At 44.9% G+C, this 24,070-nt stretch overlaps 1 protein-coding gene across 3 annotated transcripts; it reads right to left on the bottom strand.

The window, feature by feature from the left end:
- On the bottom strand, positions 1-22,770 carry acvr2ba (activin A receptor type 2Ba). 3 transcript variants are annotated; one of them, XM_067485580.1, is made up of 12 exons: positions 21,984-22,770; positions 10,914-10,991; positions 5,992-6,199; positions 3,918-4,023; positions 3,672-3,821; positions 2,833-2,976; positions 2,279-2,422; positions 1,520-1,668; positions 1,308-1,422; positions 1,094-1,232; positions 792-922; positions 1-542 (listed from the first exon to the last, which is right to left on the bottom strand). In XM_067485580.1, exons 1-12 carry the CDS (start codon positions 22,033-22,035, stop codon positions 336-338), a joined length of 1,623 nt encoding a protein of 540 aa, XP_067341681.1. In that variant the 5' UTR covers positions 22,036-22,770; the 3' UTR covers positions 1-335. The 3 variants fall into 3 exon arrangements, with proteins under 3 accessions (XP_067341681.1, XP_067341683.1, XP_067341684.1); XM_067485582.1 differs by lacking the exon at positions 10,914-10,991 and having other exon boundaries at positions 21,984-22,763; XM_067485583.1 differs by lacking the exons at positions 10,914-10,991; positions 21,984-22,770 and adding an exon at positions 7,658-8,793.
- Positions 22,771-24,070: the final 1,300 nt, after the last annotated feature.

The raw sequence follows: 24,070 nt of genomic DNA, 5'->3' as shown, positions 1-24,070 counted from the left end.
TGTGTGTGTGTGTGTGTGTGTGTGTGTGTGTGTGTGTGCGTGCACATGTTTGCTTCTGTATAAAACACAGTTAAAAATTATGCGAATGACTGAAGACTGGGAGGAAAAGGAGGATGTGTGCTGGTAATATTTGTCCGAGAGGACCAAGGAGGAAGGAATCAACCAAATGATGGGTTAGGAGTTAAAAACACAAGTCCAGAGAGAAGAAATAGCAGCTGCTTTCACGGCGTATTTCAGATTTAGGTTGAAAAATTCCACTGAGAAAAGATGGGGTTTGTGTGTGTGTGAATTCTAGAGGAAGTTAAGTTTCAGGCCTCCAAGATGTGTTGTTTTCCTCATATGCTGGACTCTTTGGGTGGTAGGTCCACATTGGTTACCATGGGAACGGGCTGGACTGCGGAGACCAGCAGGGGGTTGTGGTCGGAGGTAGGAGGGAGGCGGCGGACCTGAGAGATCCTCTCCTCCACGCAGCTGGCTGATAAGCGAGCCTCGGCATCGTGATCCCAGCACTCCTCCACCGTCTCACAGATCAGAGCCAGACCCTGAAGACAGATGGGGAGGAGACACGGAAAGACGTCGGTAAATTAAAAAAAAACATGTCTGACAAAACAAAAAGAAAATATGAACTATAATATCATCATTCTACTTCTGATCCAATGAAACACAAATTATAAATAATAACAGAAAAGATGGACTGGGGTCTTTTCGAATCGATCTCAGCACTGATCAGTAAAATCTACCTTTTCAGCCTTATGGTTGCTGAACTGTGTGTGTGTCAGGGGGGCACTCACGCTGTGTTTGAGCCAGAGGTCTTTGAAGGCTGGTCTCATCTTCTTGTGGACTATAATGTCCTGCAGGTCCTCCAGTGATGGATGCTGACCCACCTCCTCCTCAAATGGCAGCATGTACTCGTCCACTGGACCTGAAACAAACAAATAAAGGAAAACACATACACCTGAGATGGAAAGTAGTGTGTGAACCCTGTGGTGTAGTCGGTCCAGTTTCTGCACTTGCAGGTCTAGGACCAGGTGAACTGTGTTCCTGTAGTTGTGAATATTTATCTTAGTGAAATACTCAGGATATCAAAGGTTACCATCAGCAGCCTTGCAGCGGGACACCAGCTCCCACAGCACCAGGCCCATAGCGTACATGTCGATACGAAGGAAGGCGTCACGCTGGAAGTTGATGGCTCCTTCCAGAACCTCTGGAGCCATGTACCGCCTGGTCCCCACCTGCAGAGCATGAAACCACAGTCAGTGTGCATCTGAGGCTCTTCTCCTCGACAGCCTCCAGGCAGAGCAGCTCACCTGTCCGTGCGTCTCTCCCGGTGGTTTCCCTGATTCGAAGCAGACGGCGAGGCCAAAGTCTCCGATCACTGCTGTGAGGTCTGAACGCAACATAATATTTTTGCTCTTAAAGTCCCTGAATCACACACAGACAGAACATGCGGCGCATTACAAACCACATCGCTCTATAGTAGGACACCACAAACAGAACCAAGCAGAAGTAATCCACAGACCTGTGAGCAATAGCCGGTTTGGGGCCCTCTCCTTTCTGACGGGGGACGTCTTCGTGGAGATAAGACAGGCCGCATGCCATGGACTCAGCTATGTGACACAGCTCAGACCAGCTGACCACGTTTCCCTTCAGGAAGTCTGACAGAGAGCCCTGCAGACACAACAGAGCCATCAGTTCTGCTTAGAAACACTTGTTCAAAAGAGTCTGATGGTCCAGAAACTGAACAGTGTAAATGCGGGTTTAAGGCTAAACATGAGCCAGTAGAACCGTTAACACCGTTATACAGTAAAGAAGACGCTTGTCTGCAAACGTAAGGAAACTAAAGGGCAACTTAGTGTTTCTGTAGGTTTCTAGGTTCTAACGACAAAAAATGAAAAAGGTCAATGCACAATTACTAAAAACAAGTTACTACACGGCAGAAAACATGCAGTGTTCTTCATGCAGAAACAGCTTTAAGTGATGTCAAAAGACATTTACTAGATGAATGTCCCGGTTTTAAATCAGTATCAAGCTTTAACATCGTGCTCGGACATTGATCACAATGAAACATGCGACTGTGGTTCTTTGTGAAATTTTAAAGATGGAGCCCATTAAAACATCTGTGGTCAACAACCACTTCTGATCTATGATGTCAGTGTCCTCAAACACACCACCAGTGCAGTGAGTATCTCTAAGAGGCATTAAGGACGTGATCATCACTGTTGGGGATGTGTTAGTGGACACATATTGGATGTCACTGATCACCCCTCCCCGTCCTCACCCTCTCGTGGAACTCTGAGATGAGCCACAGCTCGGCCTCCAGGTGATTCCCTCGTTTCTCTGCAGTGATGTATCTCAGGATGTTTTCGTGCCTCATGCCTGGGGTGGTGTAAATGTCTCGCTCGTTCTGCCACGACTCCTTGTTCTGGCAGAAAGAGGACAAATGACAAGTTTTCTAGAACCGACAGGACACCAACCAGCAAACAGCACAGAAAACTGCAATGGCTGAAAACTTTGGCTGCAGTCTGGACTTTAACTACCGGGTTCTGCATGTCTTTAGGTTTCATACAAAAATTCTAATTCGTTCAGGAGCAGGGACAGCATCACAGTCCATTAGTCGTCAGCCTGGGGACGTGATTGCCAGTGTCAGAAATGTCCCTGGAGTCATTCTGAGGAACCAGCTGTGGTTCCTGTCAGATCCTGAAGTGGATTATTTGGCTTTAGAGAATCACTAGTCCTCTGTCCTCTCTGATAGATTAATTAATTGACTGATTGCTTAATTGATTTATTGATTAATCGACTGGTTGTTTTATACCTTGATTGATCGGTTTGTACCTGAATGGGGAAGACCTTCACAGCCACGCATTCGTTCATCATCTGGGCCTTCCACACACAGCCGAAGCGCCCTCTGGCCTTCACTTCCAGTAACTGCAAGGGCTTGAGACCAAGCAGGGGGGAACCAGGAGGAGGACCAGGATCCTGGAGGACACACAGAGAGAAAGGGGAGATTGATTCCCTTACTACAGTTACGAATGAATCATTTTAGCTGGAATGATCAGTCACTATAGGATTTCACAGAACTTTTTGACAGTTTCAGCGTAAAACGAAAGGTCGCTCAGAATTCACAGTTAAATTATCACAACATTGACATTGAAGGGACTGAAGAACAAATAAAAATGCTAGAAGCCGATTCTACTGATGATGCCAATATGAATGATTCAATACAAACACAACATAAACCACTGAGGTTAAAATCTTTAAAGATTATTAAGGACACATGTTCAAACCAAAGAAAAACTAACTAAAACATCACAAATCACTGAAAGGACTTTTATTTTAATCACCGACTGCATCAGTCTCATTTTCACAGATTCAGAATTAATGTCTTTGTCACCTGAGCTGGATTTTATTAACTTTTTTCATGAATTCAAACATTTAAATCATTATCTGCTCAGTCTCTGTGTGCAGGAACCTTTTTCCCACTTTAGATCAGAGTAATTATTTAATTTTACCGTGACACAAACATTTATGTCCTGGTTTGATGAGTGAACAGAGAGAAGGTGCAGCACATCCTCACCACCACCGGATGAAGCTGTCACACTGTGTTTTCACTGCTGCAAGTGTGTGTGTGTGTGTGTGTGTGTGTGTGTGTGTGTGTGTGTGTGTGTGTGTACCTCAGCGATGTCCACGTGTCCGTATGGAGGTTTCCGGTGTCGGTACATCCAGACGGCGGTGAGCAGAGTGACCGACAGCATGGTGACGGGCAGCAGACAGTAAATCATCACGTTTAACACACCCACGGTGGGGGGGGGCACTTTGATCAATGACACACACACAGACAAATGTTAATAATAAAAAATAAATAAATCATACAGTTTTCAATAGTGTGTGTGACACTTTGATCTTTAGAATAACTCACAGGGCACGGTGGCGTCAGGAAGGTGTGTGAAGCGCTCGTTGCAGAAATTTCCTTCACAGCAGCAGAAGAAAACCTGAGGACTCTCCTCTGTGGCCACACACTCCTGTCTGAGACACCCAGAGACACAAAATCACATGAACCTCTGTCCTCTGGAAATCCTGTGGGAATGGACTGCTCGCGTAGTTACATCGTTCATGAGGACGCAGTCAATGTTAAGACAAACACAACGTGTGCAGAGAACGGGAAAACAACAGGAGTTATTTGATGAAGTGCAAATGCTGTCTTCTCGTCCTCTGTGGGCTCCGTACACGGCGTGGACGAGGAAGAACTATGAGATAAATTAGAAGTTTCTACTTGGACTGTGTCAGCAGCTTTGTCTTCAGAGACCAGAGGCTTCACAACAGCACAAAACCTCAGATTTACAATGTAGCACCATCTGATTTCAGACCACAATCAGACCACCACCTGAACCAGAACCAGAACCAGCAGTTTTAGTCCTCTTCAGTCCCCTTTCCCATCATCCTCTGCTCCTATCAGCCCTTCAGAAAAAAAAGGGAGTTCACACTGACCCTGGGTTCTGTAGTGCAAAGCCTCCTGGGAAACTGAGCTTAGTCCGTCCTCATCTGAACCTACTACTACTACTAGTACTACTACTACTACTACTACTGCTGTTGCTACTGACTCTACAATAAAACTACTGCAAAATCCTACTAGAAGTAATACTTTTGCAGTCTTTTATTACCTGCTACTGATTCTGCCTCCATTACTACTTCAGCTCCTGTTACTGTACTAATGCTTGACATTCTGGTACTTATCTAGTACAGTTACTACAGCAACATGGCAGTTACTGCCATACTGCCAAATACTCAGAAAACAAAGTATTTCTGAGTATTTGTCCTTCATCAGCTGCAGAGATCTCCTACGCAGAGGATGCTCCTCTCGGTCTCACATCTCACTTTCACAGCAGACTTGTCAGTCAAACAGTGAGTGGGGAATGCTGGGTAATCTTGACCCAGATAACGGGACTGTTTTCCTGTCGCCTCGGGATAAAATATGATAGCTGCAGCGCATCAGTGGTGTCGGGGATAAGAGCTCTACGGTTGTAGTAAAAAAGACGGTTTTACCATTTTTCGTCTCTTTTGTCTTTAACTGATCAAACGTGTGGTTACTGAGGAGATGAGCCATCATCTGCTTCTGATTCAGAAATGATTCTGTTTCTCGGCTGTGAGCATAGAAATATTCATGTGTCTGAGGAGAAACTGAAGAACGGATTCTCAGACAAAGAAAAACGTGAACCTGCAGAGAAAAATCACGTTATTGGATTAATGTTCATTTTATGTTGGGAAACCTGCTTAAGATTTAAAATGACCCTTCAAAACCAGAAATAGATCGTATCTGTAGTTTATAATCAGTCAAAACCCTGTTTCCTGGCATTAATCATCAGATGCTTTTTGAAACTGATTTGATTTTGTGTCATAAATATTCTGCACAGCAAAAAACTGCATGTATATGTACTTCAAGGTACAACTTTGTGGTATTGCTACTGAGTTTAGTTTGTGCTAGTCCATCACACTGCTGTTAGTGATAGTTTCCAGTTTGACAGTAAATAAAACGATGTAGAGTAATTTGGCTTCTGACACTTCAGCTTGTAAACAAATGCACGTGCCTCCGTTCAAACCAGTTTACAACAGTCTTGCTCAAGTAAAAGTGAAACTCAGCAACAGTAGGAGAAGACACATCAAAGCAAAGTAATACTTTCTGTTTAGTGGGGCTGTAAAGGTGACATCATCATCATCATGACGTGGCTGATGAATTCATCCTACATTTCCCCTCTGAATAAAGATTTAGCATTGTTAAGGTGTAGCTCTTATCCCCATAACCATCACCAAAGCTGCAACAAAACACTGGAGCATTTACACAGTGCAGTCACAGTTGCCATCAATCAAAACTGAGGATGCTGGGTAACGTGAGTGTGTTGCTGTAGGTTGGACGAGACTGCAGTGTCACAGCTACACTTTAATGGAACATGATGTGAAGAACCAGCCAGAAGTTTGGACAGTTCAGTGTGTTTGTACCTGTCATAGCAGTTGAAGTCATCCAGCCAGCAGCCCTTCTTCACCAGCTCGATGGAGCCTGAGTTGTTCCTCCAGGAGGCGTAGCAGTGCGAGCGTTTGTCCTTCTCGCCCTCGCAGCGCTCCAGTCCGCTCTGGTTGGTCTTCTCGATCTCATAGTTGACGTTGTAGTACAAGCACTCCCGGGTGTCGGCCTCGCCGTGGCTAAGGCCTGCAGCATGCGCACACGCACACACACAGACACACACACAAAGACACGGGATCAGCGACTGTGGCGCAGGAAGGTAGAGCATATGTCCACCAATCTCGCAGTTGTTGGTTGAATTCCCGGCTCATACAGTCATGTGTCAAAGTGTCCTTGAGCAAGACACTGAACCCCAACTTAGTTGTTCCCAGTGAGTGTTGGCCAGCTGCATAGCAGCTCCCCCATCGGTGTATGTGTGTGTGAATGGGTGAATAAAAAGCAGTGTAAAGCGCTATATAAGTGCAGAACATTTACCATTTATCATCAGTCTGTGCAGGAGAAACTACTGCAGATGCAGAGTTTATACTGCAGACCCCCAGTACAAACTCTACATCATTTACTACATCTACTCACATATATGGAGTATAAGAAATCCAGACAAACTCAAACTGTTGTAAGATGTAACATAAAAGCAGCTGCCCCCCCAATCACCATCAAAAGCACCATTAGCACTTTTTGATCACATTTATATAAATAATAAAGCACACAGAGAGGAAAGAATCTGTCTAACTACCTGCAACAGGTGATGCTGCTGACTGCTGGTGGAACCAGACAGGAAGCAGACAGCCTCTCTACTTTTAAGTCTAGGCTCAAAACCTTCCTTTTTAATAAAGCATATAGTTAGTTATAGTTATGCTGCCATAGGCTTAGACTGCTGGGGGACCCATCCCCCAATGCACTGAGCTCCTTTCCTCTTCTTGACCATCTCTCCTCTCCTCTCATCCCGCAATTGTCACCACTGTATGTCATTAACTCTGTGTGTTCTCTCCCGTAGTTGTCTTTGTCCTCCTCTGTCCCCCTCTCTCTGTCCCTTTCTGCAGGTGTCCCCCGGCTTTGAAGCTGTGTGTCTTCCAGCGTGAAGCTACTGGTCCTACCAATCTGCCCGATGTTTTGTTGTTGCTTTTTGTTGCTCTGTTCTTTTCTCTCTCCCTTTTCCACTCACCCCAACCGGTCGAGGCAGATGGCCGTCCACCCTGAGCCTGGTTCTGCTGGAGGTTTCTTCCGTTAAAGGGAGTTTTTCCTCTCCACTGTTGCCTATGGCTTGCTCCAGGGGGAATTGTTGGGTTTTCTCTATACATCTTTATAATCTTGACTTTATTCTGTAAAATGCCCTGAGATGACTTTGTTGTGAATTGGCGCTATATAAATAAAGTTGAATTGAATTGAATTGGACCGGTGTCACTTCAGTCACTGACCGTTATGTCTGAACATGTTTGATTCATGTCAGACTCAAAGGAATTAAAACTACACAGTCAAACTTCCTCAACGTTAACGGACATTTTTACAGCAGCAGAAGTTTTTTTTTTTTTAGTTGAAGAAGCATTAATTGACCCCTGAGTCAATTGTGAGTAAAATCAGCAGAAATAAATCAGTGTGTGTGTGTGTGTGTGTGTGTGTGTGTGTGTTACATTTGTCAATACACACGTCGGGACTTCATGCTGTGAGCCCACAAACTGGAGAAGCAGTGATGACTTCCTGCTGAGCAGCTTCCCGCCCATGTTTTCTGTCCATCTCTTCTTCTCTTGCCCCCTCACATCTTGCCCCCTCTGATATTACCCACATTTCTTCACCTCCTCCTTCCTGACAGAAATAGGAGGAGGAGTTTTCAGGTAACTGGAAAGACTTCAAACACACAGAGAAAGCCACTGCAGAGGCTCTGTCATCAAAGAACCGCGGAAGCAGGAAGTTATAGATTCCAGATGTAACCTTTGAACTCACATTCTGGCTCTTTCAAAGTAAAACCCACTCCATTACAGATACATTCTCTTCATCAGGGCTGAACCAGAATGAAATTTTAAATCAGAAGTTCGGGGAAGAGGAAGTTTGGCATTTTAACAATGTGTGTCAGGTGACGATCGCTTCACACACACACACACACACACACACACACGCATGCATGCAAACACACACACAGATCTGCAGAGAATGAATACTCAAATGAAAACTAAAAATCTTTCATTTTTCTCTGATGAGTTAAATAAAAATCTCCAGCTCTGAACAGCTGTCATAAAGTCTGGGTTCGTAAGCTACAGATTTCTTTCCTTTAAGGATGGGCTTTCATCTTTGAACTGAGTCCAAAGATGACTTTTAGCAGTCTGATGAAAACAGGCTGCGGTCTCCACCTGACCTGTGCTCTCAGTAACAGTTGACGATCCATGTGTAGCTGCTGTGGATCAGATCATCTGGTTCCTGCTGCAACTTTCACAGCTGAGAAAAAGATTAAAGTAACTTAGCAAAGTCTTCTTTTACTGATCTATCTGCCTTTTGAACTGATAAACTTGAGTTAAACAACAGGACTGATGTTTGCACAGAATGGGACTCGAAAACAAGCTGCTTTCAGCTATGACGGTCATTTATAAATGTATCTTCACAATGTATTTATTAATTTGATGTTATAAATTCTGCCTTCTAACAAACATTTCTGAGTGACCCCAAACTTTTGAACACTGGTGTAAATGTTGCTGTGATTAGAGAAAACTGCTGGATGTTTTCCTGGATTCAGTAAATTTAATGATAAAGCTGATTTAAAAAATCTACCATCACACCATTAAGAGGACGGTGGACTTCCCTTAAGTAAAATAACGTCTCATTTTAAGATGTGAGGTCATTTTACTTTCGGGAAGTCCACCGTCCACACCATGTGACTAAACGCACTTTTAATTATTCTATTCAGTGTGTTCTGTCCAACGTCTGTCCTTTTGTCAGATCAATGTACTGCAGAGAAACGTACAACATTTCAAATGTAGAAGAGTAAAAACTGCAGCTGTGCAGTAACTGTACAAACTGTAAAAAGAGACATCGAAGGACGACGTAATGAAACATCTGGAATCAGGTTTTTACAGAAGAACAAAACTAAGATGTGGTTCTAACTATAGTGTGTAACAATGGTATGTGGAATGAGGATGAATGTTAAAGAATAGGAGCTACAGTATCACGGGTATTTGTACTTTACAGTACTGCAAACAGTGAGGAGAAGTTAAAGTAGAGCAGGAGAGAAACTGGTTCAGGAGTAAGAAGGAAAAGACTCAGAACAACGGGAAGAAACAGGCTGAGCAGGTTTGGCAGCGTTTACTGTGACAGATGTTCCAGCCAATCTGTGCATTAACTGTCGCTAGGCAACCGGAAAGGTGACCCCCACAAACACACACAGTGGTACAGTAACACAGTAAAAGCATCTTCAATGTTCTTACACTACTACTACTACTACTACTACTACTACTAGCTCAGTGTGGGCCACACTCTTCACTGATGTTCTGCTGAAACATTGAATTCATCAAGTGCTGAAAAGGTAAAAAAAAAAACACTTTATTGTTCGACCACAAACCAACAAACCGTAGCAGCCTCACTCTGGGTTTGTAGTAGGTCACACATTCCTGCTCTGTCCAACACATGCTGAGCCTGCCCCCTCCCAAAAATCCGCCCATCCTCCAATCCTGACAGGTGTATCTGACCTCTGTCACAATGTAAAAGTTTAAAAAAGGTATTTCAGAAATACTGTCAAGTATCACAGACACTGCGCTTACTTCAGTCATTACAAACACCTGACAATGGATGATGGAGTTTACTGAGCAGCAGTGTTGGCAGTAAAGTACTTTCCTGTTGGCTGCAGCCTCATCAGTATTCTGGAGGTCGACCTTGGTCACCATGGAGATCTGTGAGCTAATGGGCCAGGCAGCTGTCAGTGTGTGTGTGTGTGTGTGTGTGTGTGTTGACATTTAGTCCAACTTCTTTTTAATTAAAAAGTTGAGCAGCACGTTACAGAAAGTTCAGGAAAAGATGAACGAGCTGAGACTGAAACTCTACTGAGACATACACACACACTGCAGCACACATGCATATATCGTCTGCTTGGAGAAAAACAGGAAGAGTTCAGAAGTTTTAAGATGAGGTGAAGGAACAAACAGGTCCAGAAGGTTTGGTCCAGCAGAGGGTGCTCTATGCTCTCAGCTGGTTCTGATCCATCACTACACTAACAACCATAACAATGAGCAACACTGAGCCACTGAACTGTGAGGCTTTGTCACTGTCTGACTCCACAACCAAAACACATATAAGGACAAGGTGAATCAGCACCAGGTAGGGTGGGCAAGCAAAAGGGGTCAGAACAACTCCAAAGCTGCAACTCTTATGGGACGTTCTCAGTCTGCAGTGGTGAGGACCTACCAAAAGTCGACCAAGGACGGAAAAAAAGCGATGGCTGGACAAGGCGCATTGATGGACATGGGGGGGGAAGCCTGAACTGTCTGATCCATTAGAGGAGCTACTGTAGCCCCCCTCTTGCTGAAGGAATGGAGCCAGATATCACAGCAAACCTTTAGAGGACCAATGGAGTCAATGCCTTAATGGGTCACGGCTGCCAGCAAACATCAGGAAGACTTTTATTGTGAAGCAGCAACAGGAAAAGGCGGTGGTCATAATGTTCTGGTCCGAAGATGTTAGTGTTAAAGTGTTTATATCAATAAAGGAAGAACAGTGTGAAGATAATGGATGGAAGATTACAAGTTGCTTAGTAAACTGTGGCCTCCTCTTCAGTAAGGATCATCAACAGTGAGACCGCCTCTTCCTGTTGCTGCTTCACAATAATGATGTTTGCTGGGTTAAAGCTTTTACTGTGAAGGTACAGCAGGAAACAGAGGAATCAGAACAAAGGGAACATGAAAGCAGCAACACGTCTGCTCACATAATGAAGGAACCATCATGGCGTGGCATTCTGTCCATATGGCAGCGGGCGTTTCCATGGTGATGGCCCTACGGTGGCCTGTGAAGGGACACGAGAGGCAGAGACACAATAGAACATGAAGCGATGCTGGAAAGGTCAGACATCTCTCACACTCTGCTGCAAACCTGCTCTATTGTTGTCGTGTGACATCATGTGACCCCGCGTCAAAACCCACACACACACACCATATATACATGCTAATCAGCCTGATGTGTGTGTGCGTGCAGACACAGCTGCAGGACGACCAGACGTTTCTTTATTTTGACCAAATGTTCCTCCAACTTCACTAGGCTTCAGTTTTAGTGTTGTCACATCTGAATCTGGGCCCCGTCTGTCCTGCACAAAAACCTCAATCCATACTCAAACAAGTTTCTGTTCTACTTAACCATCTGAAGTGCATTTAAAACATGTTAAACCTCGGTATGTGTGAAACTTTCCAAACTTTACAGAAGTCAGGTTTTTCTTAACAAGATCAGGAGTTTATCCTGTAGTAAAAGCAAACATCACATCCTGTTACACACAGCAACAGCTGTGGTGAGAAAAAAAGTCTGTCAGACACAATCACATCACACATTAAACATGTCTACACTGTGTGTGTGTGTGTGTGTGTGTGTGAGACCTTTGACCTCCTGTGCTTCCTCGATGATGTGGATACAGACGTGTGAAATGCAAATCACTCAAAGTGTGTGTGTGACTTTATCATGCAAAATGAGCACAGGAATAATATATTAGGAATATAATAGGAATTATTTAGAGGCTTTGTGAGCAGCAGACACGAGGGTCAGCGGTCAAACACACACAAACACAGTGTAGACATGTTAATGTGTGATGTGATTGTGCCTGTTGTGTGTGTTTGTGTGTGTGTGTTTGTATACATATGTACCATCTCACACACACACACACACAGGCATCTGCCAGGCCCTGTGTGTGTGCATATGTTACTGAGATCCACTATATAAAATGCAAAGCCATGGGAACTCTTTTCCGACACACACACACACACACACACACACACACACACACAGACCATATCATTAATGGTCTTTGTGATATTCACAAGAGTTCTCGGCCTCTTTCTCTCTCTCTCTCTCTCTCTCTCTCTCTCACACACACAAACACGGTACTTTGAATCAGATTGTCGGTGACTAGACTCAATAAACCTGAGTTACGGTGAATCTCTCTGATCCTGTGTGAAGCCGAGTTCGTTTCACAAAGACGTGACTTTCTAACAGAAGTGTGTGAAGCTCCAGGAACAAACCTGGAGATGAGCTCCTGACGTGAGCTCTCTGGTTCCTGGGAAGCGGAGCTGCTCATCAGACCTAAAGATGAACAATGAGACGCCACCCGGTTCAGAGACAAACGTTACAGGTGACACGTGCAGACAGACGTCAGCTGCGATTCATCAATGCGCCTGCTCTCACACATAACGCAGGACTGGATACACACTCAATCACATGTAACCTTGTTACAAGGTAAAGTGAACAGAGAGAAGGAAGTCACTGACGCTTTTTACTTCCTGTCCTGTAGTATTTCTCTTACCGTTACACATTTTCCTTTTTGTCCCCAAACAAATGAGGATGTTCTGATCAGAGTTGATACAACATGACAGTTCCGTTTATTATCAGCTGATTATTAACACCCAGTATTTCATGATATTTATGCAGGATTCATATAAAGAAAAACATGCTGCACACTGAAGGTTACAGGAGTTTACATTCAGAATAATACTGCAGTAGTTTTACTTCAGCATAGTTTTCAATGTGTGTAAATATTTGTAGAGTTCCTCAGCTGTCAAGGAGTTCAGGCTCAGAACTGTAGATCTACTGACGACTAATCAAAGATGGTGTAGGGACAGTTTGCCTGTTGACGTGAATTCACATGTGATGGTTGGATAAAGTTAAACTGCAAGTGAAACATTTGCTGCCTCACAGTGATTTTTTTTTCTGTGGCTGTTTCCGCCCTTTACACTCGGTCTCTCTCCTCTTTTCACTTCACCTCCTCCTTTCGGCCAAGTCCTGGCCTCCTTCCAGCTGGATCCCAAAGTGGGCTTCCCCTCCCCAAACACACACACAGCCTCTATTTATAGCCACTCACAGCCTATACACTGCTGAACCACTCTCTGTGAGAATGAGGAGAGGGGGGGAGCAGTGGTGTGTGACTGTGTGTGGGTGGGTGGGGAATGAGGGGGTTACTAGAGCTTGTCGCTAACCAAATCTCGCTCCTTGCAAACACACACACGGCAGCCATAAGTGCCATCCATCACAGCGTGCTCGGCCCTGACAGCACAGAGCTGCAGACAACGGGGTGGACATCATCACAGACAGGAGGCACAGTCTGACTTTATTTCTATAACAGACATTTCACTGAAAACTTCAAATACACACGTGTGGTTTCTCTGAGAAAGACACACACAGTAGAACGGAGGTGAACAGAACTCATCAGTTTGAGGGTTCAGTCACATGTGTAAGCAGCAACACGGTCCAGCAGAACAACTGGTTGAAAGACAATGAAATTACAAAAATTAGCGAGAACACTATCACAGCTGCACAGTCTGACCAGACACAGTAGTATACAACCAACCATCTACATATGATCAGAAAAACAAAACCCTTCACGAACATGCACACCATCACAACTCCAACCTTGATTAAGTTTGTGGATGACACGACTGTGGTGGGTCTCATTAGCAACAACGATGAGACAAACTACAGGAGCGAGTTGAGACGCCTGGCCGGGTGCTGCAGTGACATCAATCTCTCTCGGAATGTGGAGAAGACGAAAGAGATTGTTGTTGACTATAGGAGAGCGCTCACCCAGCACACTCCTCTAACCATCAACGGTGCTAATGTGGAGAGGGTGAGCAGCACCAAGTTCCTGGGTGTGCACATCACAGAGGACCTCTCCTGGACCGACAACACTGCAGCACTAGCCAAAAGAATCACAGCAGCGTCTCTACTTCCTCCGCAAACTGAGAAGAGCCAGAGCCCCGACCCCCATCATGTACACCTTCTACAGAGGCACCATCGAGAGCATTCTAACAAGCTGCATCACTGTGTGGTATGAGGCCTGCAACGCCTCCTGCCGGAAGACTCTACAACGCATAGTGAGAGCAGCTAAGAAGATACTTGGTGTCTCTCTCCCCTCCCTCCAGGACATTTATGGAACCCGTCTCACCCGCAAAGCCCTCTGCATTGCGGGTGATCCCACTCACCCGTCACACCGCTTCTTCAGCCTGCTGCCATCTGGGAGGAGACTGCGGAGCCTACAGGCCAGGACCAGCAGGTTGAAGGACAGCTTCATCCATCAGGCTGTCAGGAAGCTGAACTCGCTCCCGAACTTGCCCCCCCTTCCCTCTTCGGCCTCAGTACTGTACTGTACAGGCACAGAACTATAACCACCTAGTACCTCACATGCAAACTTAATTTAAAGAACTGCTCTTGAGCCCTGAGTAGTTATAACTACCTGTAAGCACCATGGATCCGAGAGAAATGCAATTTCAGTTCCCTGTATGTATGTACTGTACATGTGGAAGAACTGACAATAAAGCTTGACTTGACTTGAGATGTCTGACAGGTGACTGACGGGGTTTTAAGGGTCCTTTAAAGAGTTTTGGGACAACATGTAGCAATTCTCATTAGTAATTATACTGCAATGTCTTACGGTGGAGACGTTCACATGCTGGAAAAGGTTTAGCATCTTGTCCCAGTGATTCAGCATGTTCTATTTCTGCTTTTCAAATATGGGTTTGAGTCTTTGTTGGGTACAATGGCGGCACAGAGCGATGACCCTAGTTTAAAGGGACTCTAAAGTAGTTTAAAGGAAGTGTAGTGAATCCTAAGGTCACTAAGCTAAATCTTAAGGAGGTTCTGGACCTCAAAGACTGGCTATTAGGAAGTTAGCATCCAAAAGAAAGACGTTTGAGAAAGGTTTAATCTTCGTGCTCTTGGGGGTTGCACAGGATTTAATTAGGGGGCTTAATCTGAACGTGCCAGTTGCTAACGGCCTCTCAGAGCTGCAGCTGTTTGCAGATGTTTGCAGTGTAATTCAGATGCTGGGACAATGAGCATATGAGCAGAAAGTGTATATGTTCCCATGTGAACCAGCAAACAGATGCCTATTGGTTTAATGAGTCAGAGCAGCAGAATCACAGGGACGACTTGAATTCTCTCTATTGGACAAATGTTTGCTACCAGAAACGTTCACATTGCCTCAGAAAGCCACTGCGGCATCTTTAAAGACCTGATCAGAAGCTTCAGTTTGTGAGTCCACAGATGTGGCTTGCAAGACGTGATTACTTCATGTCCATCCATCTTTCATTCGTTGAGGAAAACAGTTGAAATTTATCTTCTCCATCTTCGTCGTGCAGCTCTTTAAATAATTTTTTACCACTGTTTTTATTGACAAATTACTACAGATCTTACACATTTCAGGACACAAAAAGACAAAAAGATGCCAATCAAGGACAAATAAAAGCAACTATGATGTCCTGGAAACCCTCAACGACTCCTTGGACCCTGTTAAGAGCACTCAGACCCTCACTGCAGACCTGGAACTCCTTAAGAACCTCTAAAAAGCATTTCAGAACCAAGTGGTAGGCCACAAAAGGGCTCTGAAGGACCCCACAGTGCTGCAGACAAAACAGCAGACCTCGGGTTCTCTGCAACACCACGAGTGTGTGCACAAGTCAGAGCGTGCACATTTTAAGAGCTGATAAGAAGAGGGGGTCAGTCCACACAGATCACCGCTGCAGGAAAACGCAACAAGAGTGTGTGTGTGTGTTTTGTTGTTGTTGTCCAGACAACACCTGCCCCTGTCATCTGTGACCAGACAGGACACACACTCCCACAGTGGGCCCCAGACAAATGGTAGCCCAGAGTCATTCCTCTGCTCCTCCAGAATGAGGGGGTAGGGGTGGGGGTTGGGGGTCAGTCTGGGTCCTTGGGAGCCGTCACATTGTCAGCAGCCCTCCCCAACCCCCATCTGTCACAACCAGCCACCAACTCTACAGCCACCTCAACACAGGCTGGAGCTCTAATCGTACCGACTGAAAGGACCCATCTCTGCAGTGTCTTTAATGTGTCCTGGACTCTGCTGGTCCTGGACAACATTTATCTGTACAGGTCCAAACTGTCAAACACACAGTTTAACCATGTGAGCAACTAATCTCAGCAGATTCTCCACTTCCAGCTTGTGTACCTGCCCAGTCTGACAGGTTTCTGCTGTTAAGAGTTCTGCAAGTCTGGACCGTAACAGTCTCAGCATAAACCACATCATTTTAGAGATGATTGATCTTTGCAGATACAGCTTCATTATAATTAGTCTGACAAAAAGCAGAGTCATTACTTTTATCTTTAAGGTGAATGGTTTTATCAAAAATCCCCCAAAAACTGAAAATATCAGTAGGGATTTTAGTGAACACAAGAATTTAATCTGCTGCTTCGTATCTCTGGGAAAGTATCTTGGTACATCCTGCTTTAAATTCAGATATGACTTCTGACATCGTTGATTAACAAAAGCTCATTGTTAAGGGTTGAATGACTTGTTTCCAGTTGAGACATATTAATCACTGCAGTAATTAGCCAGTGGAGCCTCTTCTCTATTTGCTTAGTTAAATCCAGGTGGTGACCTTTTATTTGTCCGTGCAATTTATGTTAAAATTGGAGACAGGACCTTGACATTTCAATGAGAATAATGAGTATTAAGTGGCCACTCGTGCTGTGTTTTCTTGAAGTGTTTTTAAATAATTTTAGAGAAACACATTATAACAAACCTGATTTGCAGGAGAAGGAATGACAGAGAAGTGACTTAATTATTCAAATAAAATCATCCAGATAAAGATAAAAGATTTTACATTCGCATTTACATTTAGTCATTTAGCAAACGCTTTTATCTAAAGCAACTTACAAGTGAGGTACAAGGCAGCAAAAATCTAAGTAAAGGAGAAAACATCAAAGCAAAGTCCCATCAGAAAGTGTTCACATTTCATGAGATGCAAGGGCGAGAAAGAACAGAAGTTTTTTTTTTTTGTTTTAAGTACATAAGAAGGTTTTTTTAATTTTGGGAGTTAACTGAGCGTGCAGAGTTTGGTAGCTCGTTCCACCATCATGGATCACTGAGCTGAAGAGTTTTGCTTGGAGTCTTCTGTGTGGTGCTGGGACCACCAGACATTGTTCATTGGCAGACTGCAGCAGACGGGAAGGATTGTAGACATGAATGAGTGAGTTAAGGTAAGCAGGAGCTGTTGAAGTGATCACCCTGTAAGCAAGAAACAGAGCTTTGAACCAAATGCGAGCAGCTACAGGAAGCCAGTGTATATTTCTGAAAAGTGGTGTGACATGATCCCTTTTTGGCTGAGTAAAAATGAGGCGTCATCTGCAAGGGTTTGATTGTGGATAATGGTAACCCCATTAACAAAGTGTTGCAGTAATCAAGACGAGATACAACCAGGTCCTGTACAATGAGTTGCGTTGTATATTCCTGGATGTAGGGTCTGATCTTTCTGATGTTGTAGAGAGTAAATCTGCTGTTGAGAGACTGATGAGATGTGGTCCTTAGTTCAGTTGGTCGTGGATGATGACCCCTAGATTTCTGCCCGTCTTAGAGGGGACAATAACTGTAGATCCAATGTTGGTGCTGATGTGTTCCGTCGAAGGTCTGACAAGAACTTCAGCCTTGGAGAGGTTGAGCTGATGTCTCTTTCTCATCCAGCCAGAAATCCTTGATGAGACAGTGGAGTTGTCCGGTGGAAAGGACAGGAAGAGCTGTGTGTCATCAGCATAGCAGTGATAGGAAAGACCATGTGAGTGAATGATAGAACCCAGGGATGCAATATAGACAGAAAAAGGAAGAGGACGAAGAACTGAGCCCTGGCGCACACTGGTAGAGAGGCTATGAGAGTGAGAAACACGCTCCTGTCAGGATACCTTGAAGGTTTGTCCCGATAGGTAAGACCGAAACCAGTCTAGAGCTGATCCAGAGATGCCTAATTCAGAGAGTGTGGACAAGATGATATGATGGTTCACAGTGTCTAAGGCTGAAGATAGGGCTTCTGGATTAAGACAGAAGACTGACCTGTGGCTTTTGCAGCTCAAAGAGATTCCACGACAGTCGGGAGTCCAATTTCTGTGGAGTGAGCCCTCTTGAAGCCAGACTGGTTGACATCGAGGAAATTGTTCTTAGAGAGACCACAAAACCACAAAACCCATAAACTATGAAGCCACAGAAGGACCCAGCCTGGTTCCCTGAGGAACTCCTTTTAACAAATGTACAATACACAGTTCCCCCATGACATGTGATGTCATATTTGCAACAATTCATTTAATCAATTCCATGTGAATTCTGTGCAAACTGGCAATTTAAAAAACATCATAACAACAAAGTACCAAATCCACCATTTTTGGCCACCCTAAAAATTGGCTGTCTTCCTGGAGAGACTGATGAAATGTTTAATGTAAATGTCCATGAAAAAGAAACGATGGATTTTATGTTGGAGTGTGGAGCTTGTGAGTATTTCTGAAACTGGGATATGACCCTGATAGGACCCTGAACAGCTTGTTTGAATGCGACTGACTGTAGAAACGCCGGGAGACCTCAAGAAATCAAAACACACTAAACTTTATCATGAAACATGAAGCCACTGAAGTGTTTTCTGCAGTAATTAAAGCGACTGTGATGATTAAAGTGCTGATGAAGCCGTTTCAGGCTCTGGATGACATCCGTCTCATTACTCTGTGTGTTTCTGTCCGTGTGTTTTTTATGTTTGCCAACGAATTAGTGTGTGTGTGTGTGTTTGTGTGTGTTTGTTTGTTTGTTACACAGAGAGTTATGATGATGGTCCACAACATTAAATTTGTTTTATATTTATTGGCTGAGTGGTTTCCTGAGGTTCTGGTTCACACATTTTAAATCTGAATATAAACAATATGACATCATCACCAGTGGGGAGAGGAAGTGCACACAACACCGTTAACCTACGTTTAGTGAGCTAACAGTCTCTTAGCTTAAGAGTAATAGTAAAAGTAGTCCAACAGATACTGGACCCTGAGAGTAACAATTTAAATTAAGTCAGATTTAAAAAAAAATACATATGCTCCAAACATGCAGGAGTTTCTGAAAGTAGCATCTTTACACTTCTAGATCCTGTTCACGCCAACATCCTGAGCTTATGGTCAGGGACTTTTACTTTAAAGCACCAACACCAGACCTCCAGCTGACAAAACCAACAATGGAAAAAGTCTGGAGTCAGAGGTGAACACTCCCCATCTGTATAGACATCATCTGCTTCCATCAGTGGTCGAGCTACATTAAACATAACTACCAAAATATTTTATTTAGATTATTTGCAGCCATGTGTTGTTTGATCTGGTTTCTAGAAACAAACGACAGCTCTAGACCTTTTTTACTGAGGCAGGGGCCAAGGTTGTTGAATAAACTATTAACAGGCTAAGAGAGTTTGTTCAGTGTCAGAAAGGTCAAATTTGTAACTTATCTCGAATTTTAACCTTCAAAGAGTCATAAACAAATACAGATAAACACTCAGGGAAGTAAAACTCCATCCTTTACTAGAAAAAGCTGCAAAATCCTACAGTGACAAAATAAATGAAACCAACTTAAATGTACATTGTCCGTTTTTTGTTCTCCCTTACAGCAGGTACCTACCACTTCCTGGCAGGAGGCAGTAACTGAGGTGGCCAATCAGCCCATGGTTGCAGAATCCCAAACACAGAGTCATGTGACAGCTTCTACCCCTGTGTGTGTGTTTGTGTGTTGGGGGGGCAAACTAAAAACAGGAACTCCTCCCCCACTCACAGTATTGATCGCTGAGAAAGCAGGTCAGCTGAGCCACAGCTGGACATCACACGGAATGAGCTGAGAGCAGCTCAGTCACTGCCACAAACAGTGAAGCTAAAACCAGGTTTTTGTCACAGGATGAAATGACAGGTTTCCTCATAAGGAAAAGTCCACAAACTGAAGACAAAGGACTTCATCTGGAGGGTCTAAAATAAAGTACTTTAACAGGTTTTAAATGCAGAATCCCGACAGTAAGACATACGATGTGTTCAGTCCCCACTACAGCTGCACTTCCTTTTGGATTTTGAACCAGAAAAAGCTTCGCCGTTTTAAATACAGATACAATCAGCAATCAGCAACTGATTTCTTCTTTTATGAGCAACTTTCTGATCCAACAGAACAAGACTAAACTTTAAACTGAGAATCAGCTGCTGTTTAACTGTTACTTACTTTCTAACAAAGGTACAATTACTGTCCCCACAGAAACCCAGAACAGGGACGAGGAGTCCATGGAACAACAGATGGTTAGGTTTGAAACGCAGACACAAACATCAGTGGGGTTTATCCTCTGAGGAATGTGAACTGACTTTATGGACCAGTTTGGACCAAAGTACTGTGAGTAAAATCCTGTTCTGCTGAGCTTCACATTCTCCTGCTGATGGATGAGGAGAAATCCAGCGCTCCTCCAGTTCTCACCTCAGCTCTTGACCCAACACCCCTACTCCAACCCCCATGACAGTAAATCTTAAGGGAGGCACACTCAGAAAGAAAACTACTCCTTTAAATATTGGCACCAGCTTTGGGTGACCCATCCCCCACCAAAACCCAGTCCACTGCCTGATCCTGAGAGGTTACAGCTGTATGAATAATGGTATTTGCACAAAGACAAAAAGACTCTGCTGATTCTGCTGTCAGAGGACAGATTTTTAAATGAAGACCTCACTTATGGACAAACTGCAGATTTTACTGAGGCTGTAAAAACCAAATCCTGCAGACAATGATAAGATATTTGAATTGTGGACAGCAGCATCGATGAGAAATCATCCCATCAGTTCAGTGTCCAGGTCCAATTTGTCACCACACTCTATGTATTGATCAGGAGGTAAAGCTGTGAGCACAAACTGTTCTACAGTGAACAATAAAGTTTCTCTTTGTTCAACTGTATAGAGCTGCTGCACACATGCACCTTGATTCTAATCCTAAAACCAGGTCTGGACTCTCCCCATACAAACGTCATAGCAGAAACCAACACTTTGAGTCCTTAAAGAACACAGAACGTGTCGGTGAGGAAATGCAACTGAGCCACAGAGACACAACACGTCACAATCACCTGTCCAGGTCTGATCATCCCGATCCATTAATTTCCTGTTGATTGATGGACCAATGGTTTCTGCTCTAAATGTGTGAAACACAAAGAAAGAATCACTCAGAGAAAACTGCACCACAGGGAAGATTCAGGTCTGTTCACCTGCAGGCACCACATGGACCAGAACAGTGCTGGTTTCCGAAAACCACAATGTCTTCAGCATCACAGAGACATCAGGGGGACCCTCAGCATTACTGCTGCGCACCGGAACCGGAACAGAGTCCAGAGACTGAGCCCATCAGGAAACATCAGGAATCACCACAGGAAACGGAGCAGCCCACGTGACCTGCTTCATTCATCCACCCTGAGTAGTAAAATGCGCGTGGACGCTACAGAGAAGCGCGTGCGGGGGTCAGAGAAAAGGAAAAAGACAGATTTTGGTTGAATGTGAGGCTCGATCGATCCTGCACGGCTCGGCAGACAATGGAGGAGCCCGAGACCTCACGTGCATGCACGCACGCGCACATGGCTGAAGCCAAGCCCCCGACACGCAGCCAAACACGATTGACAGAAAACGCGCTGCGTAGTTCTGTGATCCGGCTCAGAGCTCTGGGTCTCAGAGTCTGATCCGGGATTTGGATCCGAATACTGCCGGAATCCGAACCCGGGACGTGAAACCCGCTCCCTCCCCGCCATGTGCTGCTGCTCCTGCTGCTGGAAAAACAGCAGAACCAGCTCCAGAAACGGATCTGCGGGTCTGGAGGGTTCGGTTTTCTGACAACAACCCAAATCACAACGTCACAAAAAAAGCTCGTGTCCTGCATGTCTCACTGAGACCCTGCTGTCCCTGTCTCCACTGTTTGGATGTTGCAACCTGCAGCCCTTTCACCCACAGAAAACACACACACACACACACACACACACACACACAGTACCTGCACACAGAATCCCCAGCAGAAGTCCACATGTCAGCCAGGACTCACACATGGTCCCTCTAGGTGCGCACGGCCGCTGCTGCGCCGCCAGCTTGAATCCTGCCGTCTCCCGGATCCTCCTCGAACATTTAAAGGCAAGTTAGAGGAGCGCGGGGGGGGGGGGGGGGGGGGGGACGCTGCGTAAAACCGCGACCCGCAGCCAGGCCCGGGCTCCGGCGGTTCCGTCCACTGGGTTATGGTGTGTAGTGTGTAGTAATCCAGCCGGGACTCCAGCACCGACACCGCCTCTTCCGGATCCTAGTCCCACCAGAGCCGGGCGGCTGTACGAGGAAGTTCCCAGCGGACCCGGAGCCGTGCGCGTAGGACAGCAGCGGGAACAGCAGCTCAGCCCGTCGACAGTCCTCGGAACAGCCCGCGGAGACCTGCACACAAACGCTGTTGGACACAAGCGTAGCCCGCAGAACAGCTCTCCCCCACCCGGCTATCCCTCCCTCTCTGTCCCTCTTTCTGTCTCTCTGAGGAGCTCTGCTGCTCTCTCCGCCGTCTCGTCCTCCCTCTCTCTGCCCGGAGCTGCTGGGGACACACAGGAGGAGGAGGCGTCAAGCTGCCCGAAACCTGACACAGGCTTCCGCTTTCAGAATAAAACGCAGCTCGAGTCCTGTGAGTCCTTGAGACTGAGGTTCTCCATCCTGAGCATCCTTTGCAACTAGTTTTTCTTGATGGTTGTTGAATCTGTGTGGTGTCTCAGTGGCCGTTTAGCTTCTTTATTGTCTGATGTAATTTACCTGAATACAATTTATATGGTTTGTATTTCTCGGAAAACGTAAAGTGGTAAAGTAAATACGTTTTAATAATTTTATTTAATATTTATAACTAAAAAACACAACGTGATGCCTGGAACTACATTGTTTTTAATAAACACTGATACAACATTCAGCTGTCATTTTGACACTGACCTCATAACTGGAACGTAGCCTACTTTTATTTTGACAATCGTGACCAGAACTAGTAGCTTTTATTCTGACAAGCTTGACAGTTTTCAGTGCAGCCAAGCTGAACTGAGTCCAAAATGGCTCCGAGAGAGAGAGAGAGAGAGAGGGTTAGGGTTGGGGGTGGGGGGTAGGGGAGCCCGGATGTTGAATACAAAGGCAGGAATGTGACGGAGACACAGCCACTTACATGCTCTGCTCTGCAGAAATGTAATTAAATGGTAAATAGTCACTTATATAGCACTTTTATCCAAAGCGCTTTACAATGTAGCTTCCCATTCACCCATTCACACGCAGTGACAGTGGCTGCCATGCAAGGTGCTCACCTGACCCACCAGGAGCAACTTGGGGTTCAGTGTCTTGCCTAAGGACACTTCAACTTGTAGCCAGGAGCAGGGATTGAACCACTGACCCTGTGGTCAACTGCCTTACCAACTGAGCTACAGCCGCCCAATTGCTGTGTAAACTGAATAATGTGAATATTAATATCAACACCAGAGACACTTTCTTTGTCCCAGAGGCAACGCGTTTGTCTCTGTGTTACAAAACGCACAGGATCCACATTTGATGAAAACCAGTCCAGCAAAGATTAAATAGTTACTGGGATGTTGGTCTGGTTTAAAGCTCCAAATGGATTTTTGCCGCAGAGAGACTCGGAGCTGTTACTTTTTCCAGCAGATGGATGCGGTTTAACTTATAATTGATCAGTTCAGCTGTTGCGGTGTTGAGGATCATGCCAAGGTGTGAACGCAGCCTCCTAGTTCAGCCTGACTCTGTTGTCACACCATGTTACATAAGTTCAGACCAAATGCAGACATGAACCAGACAGCTGAGTTATTCTAGGCCCGGGATCAAACACACTCCAAGTAGAAACATGTCTGAGCACACACACTCACACACTCATACATATGCAAAACATATGTGGCTCCTCTCATTGTTTTGCCATCATTGATCCATCATACAGCACATGTTAAACAGAGAGCACATTCACACCTAAGGACAATTTAGTGTCACCAATTAACCTAACATGCGTGTCTTTGGACTGTGGGACTGAGGTAGCAGGGTGGTGGAGTGGTTAGTGCAGCCACAAACCCTGGT

Source organism: Channa argus, chromosome 19 (assembly GCF_033026475.1).
Source record: "Channa argus isolate prfri chromosome 19, Channa argus male v1.0, whole genome shotgun sequence".
Classification (NCBI taxonomy): Eukaryota; Metazoa; Chordata; class Actinopteri; order Anabantiformes; family Channidae; genus Channa; species Channa argus.
This window is presented reverse-complemented; position numbering and strand designations above follow the sequence as displayed.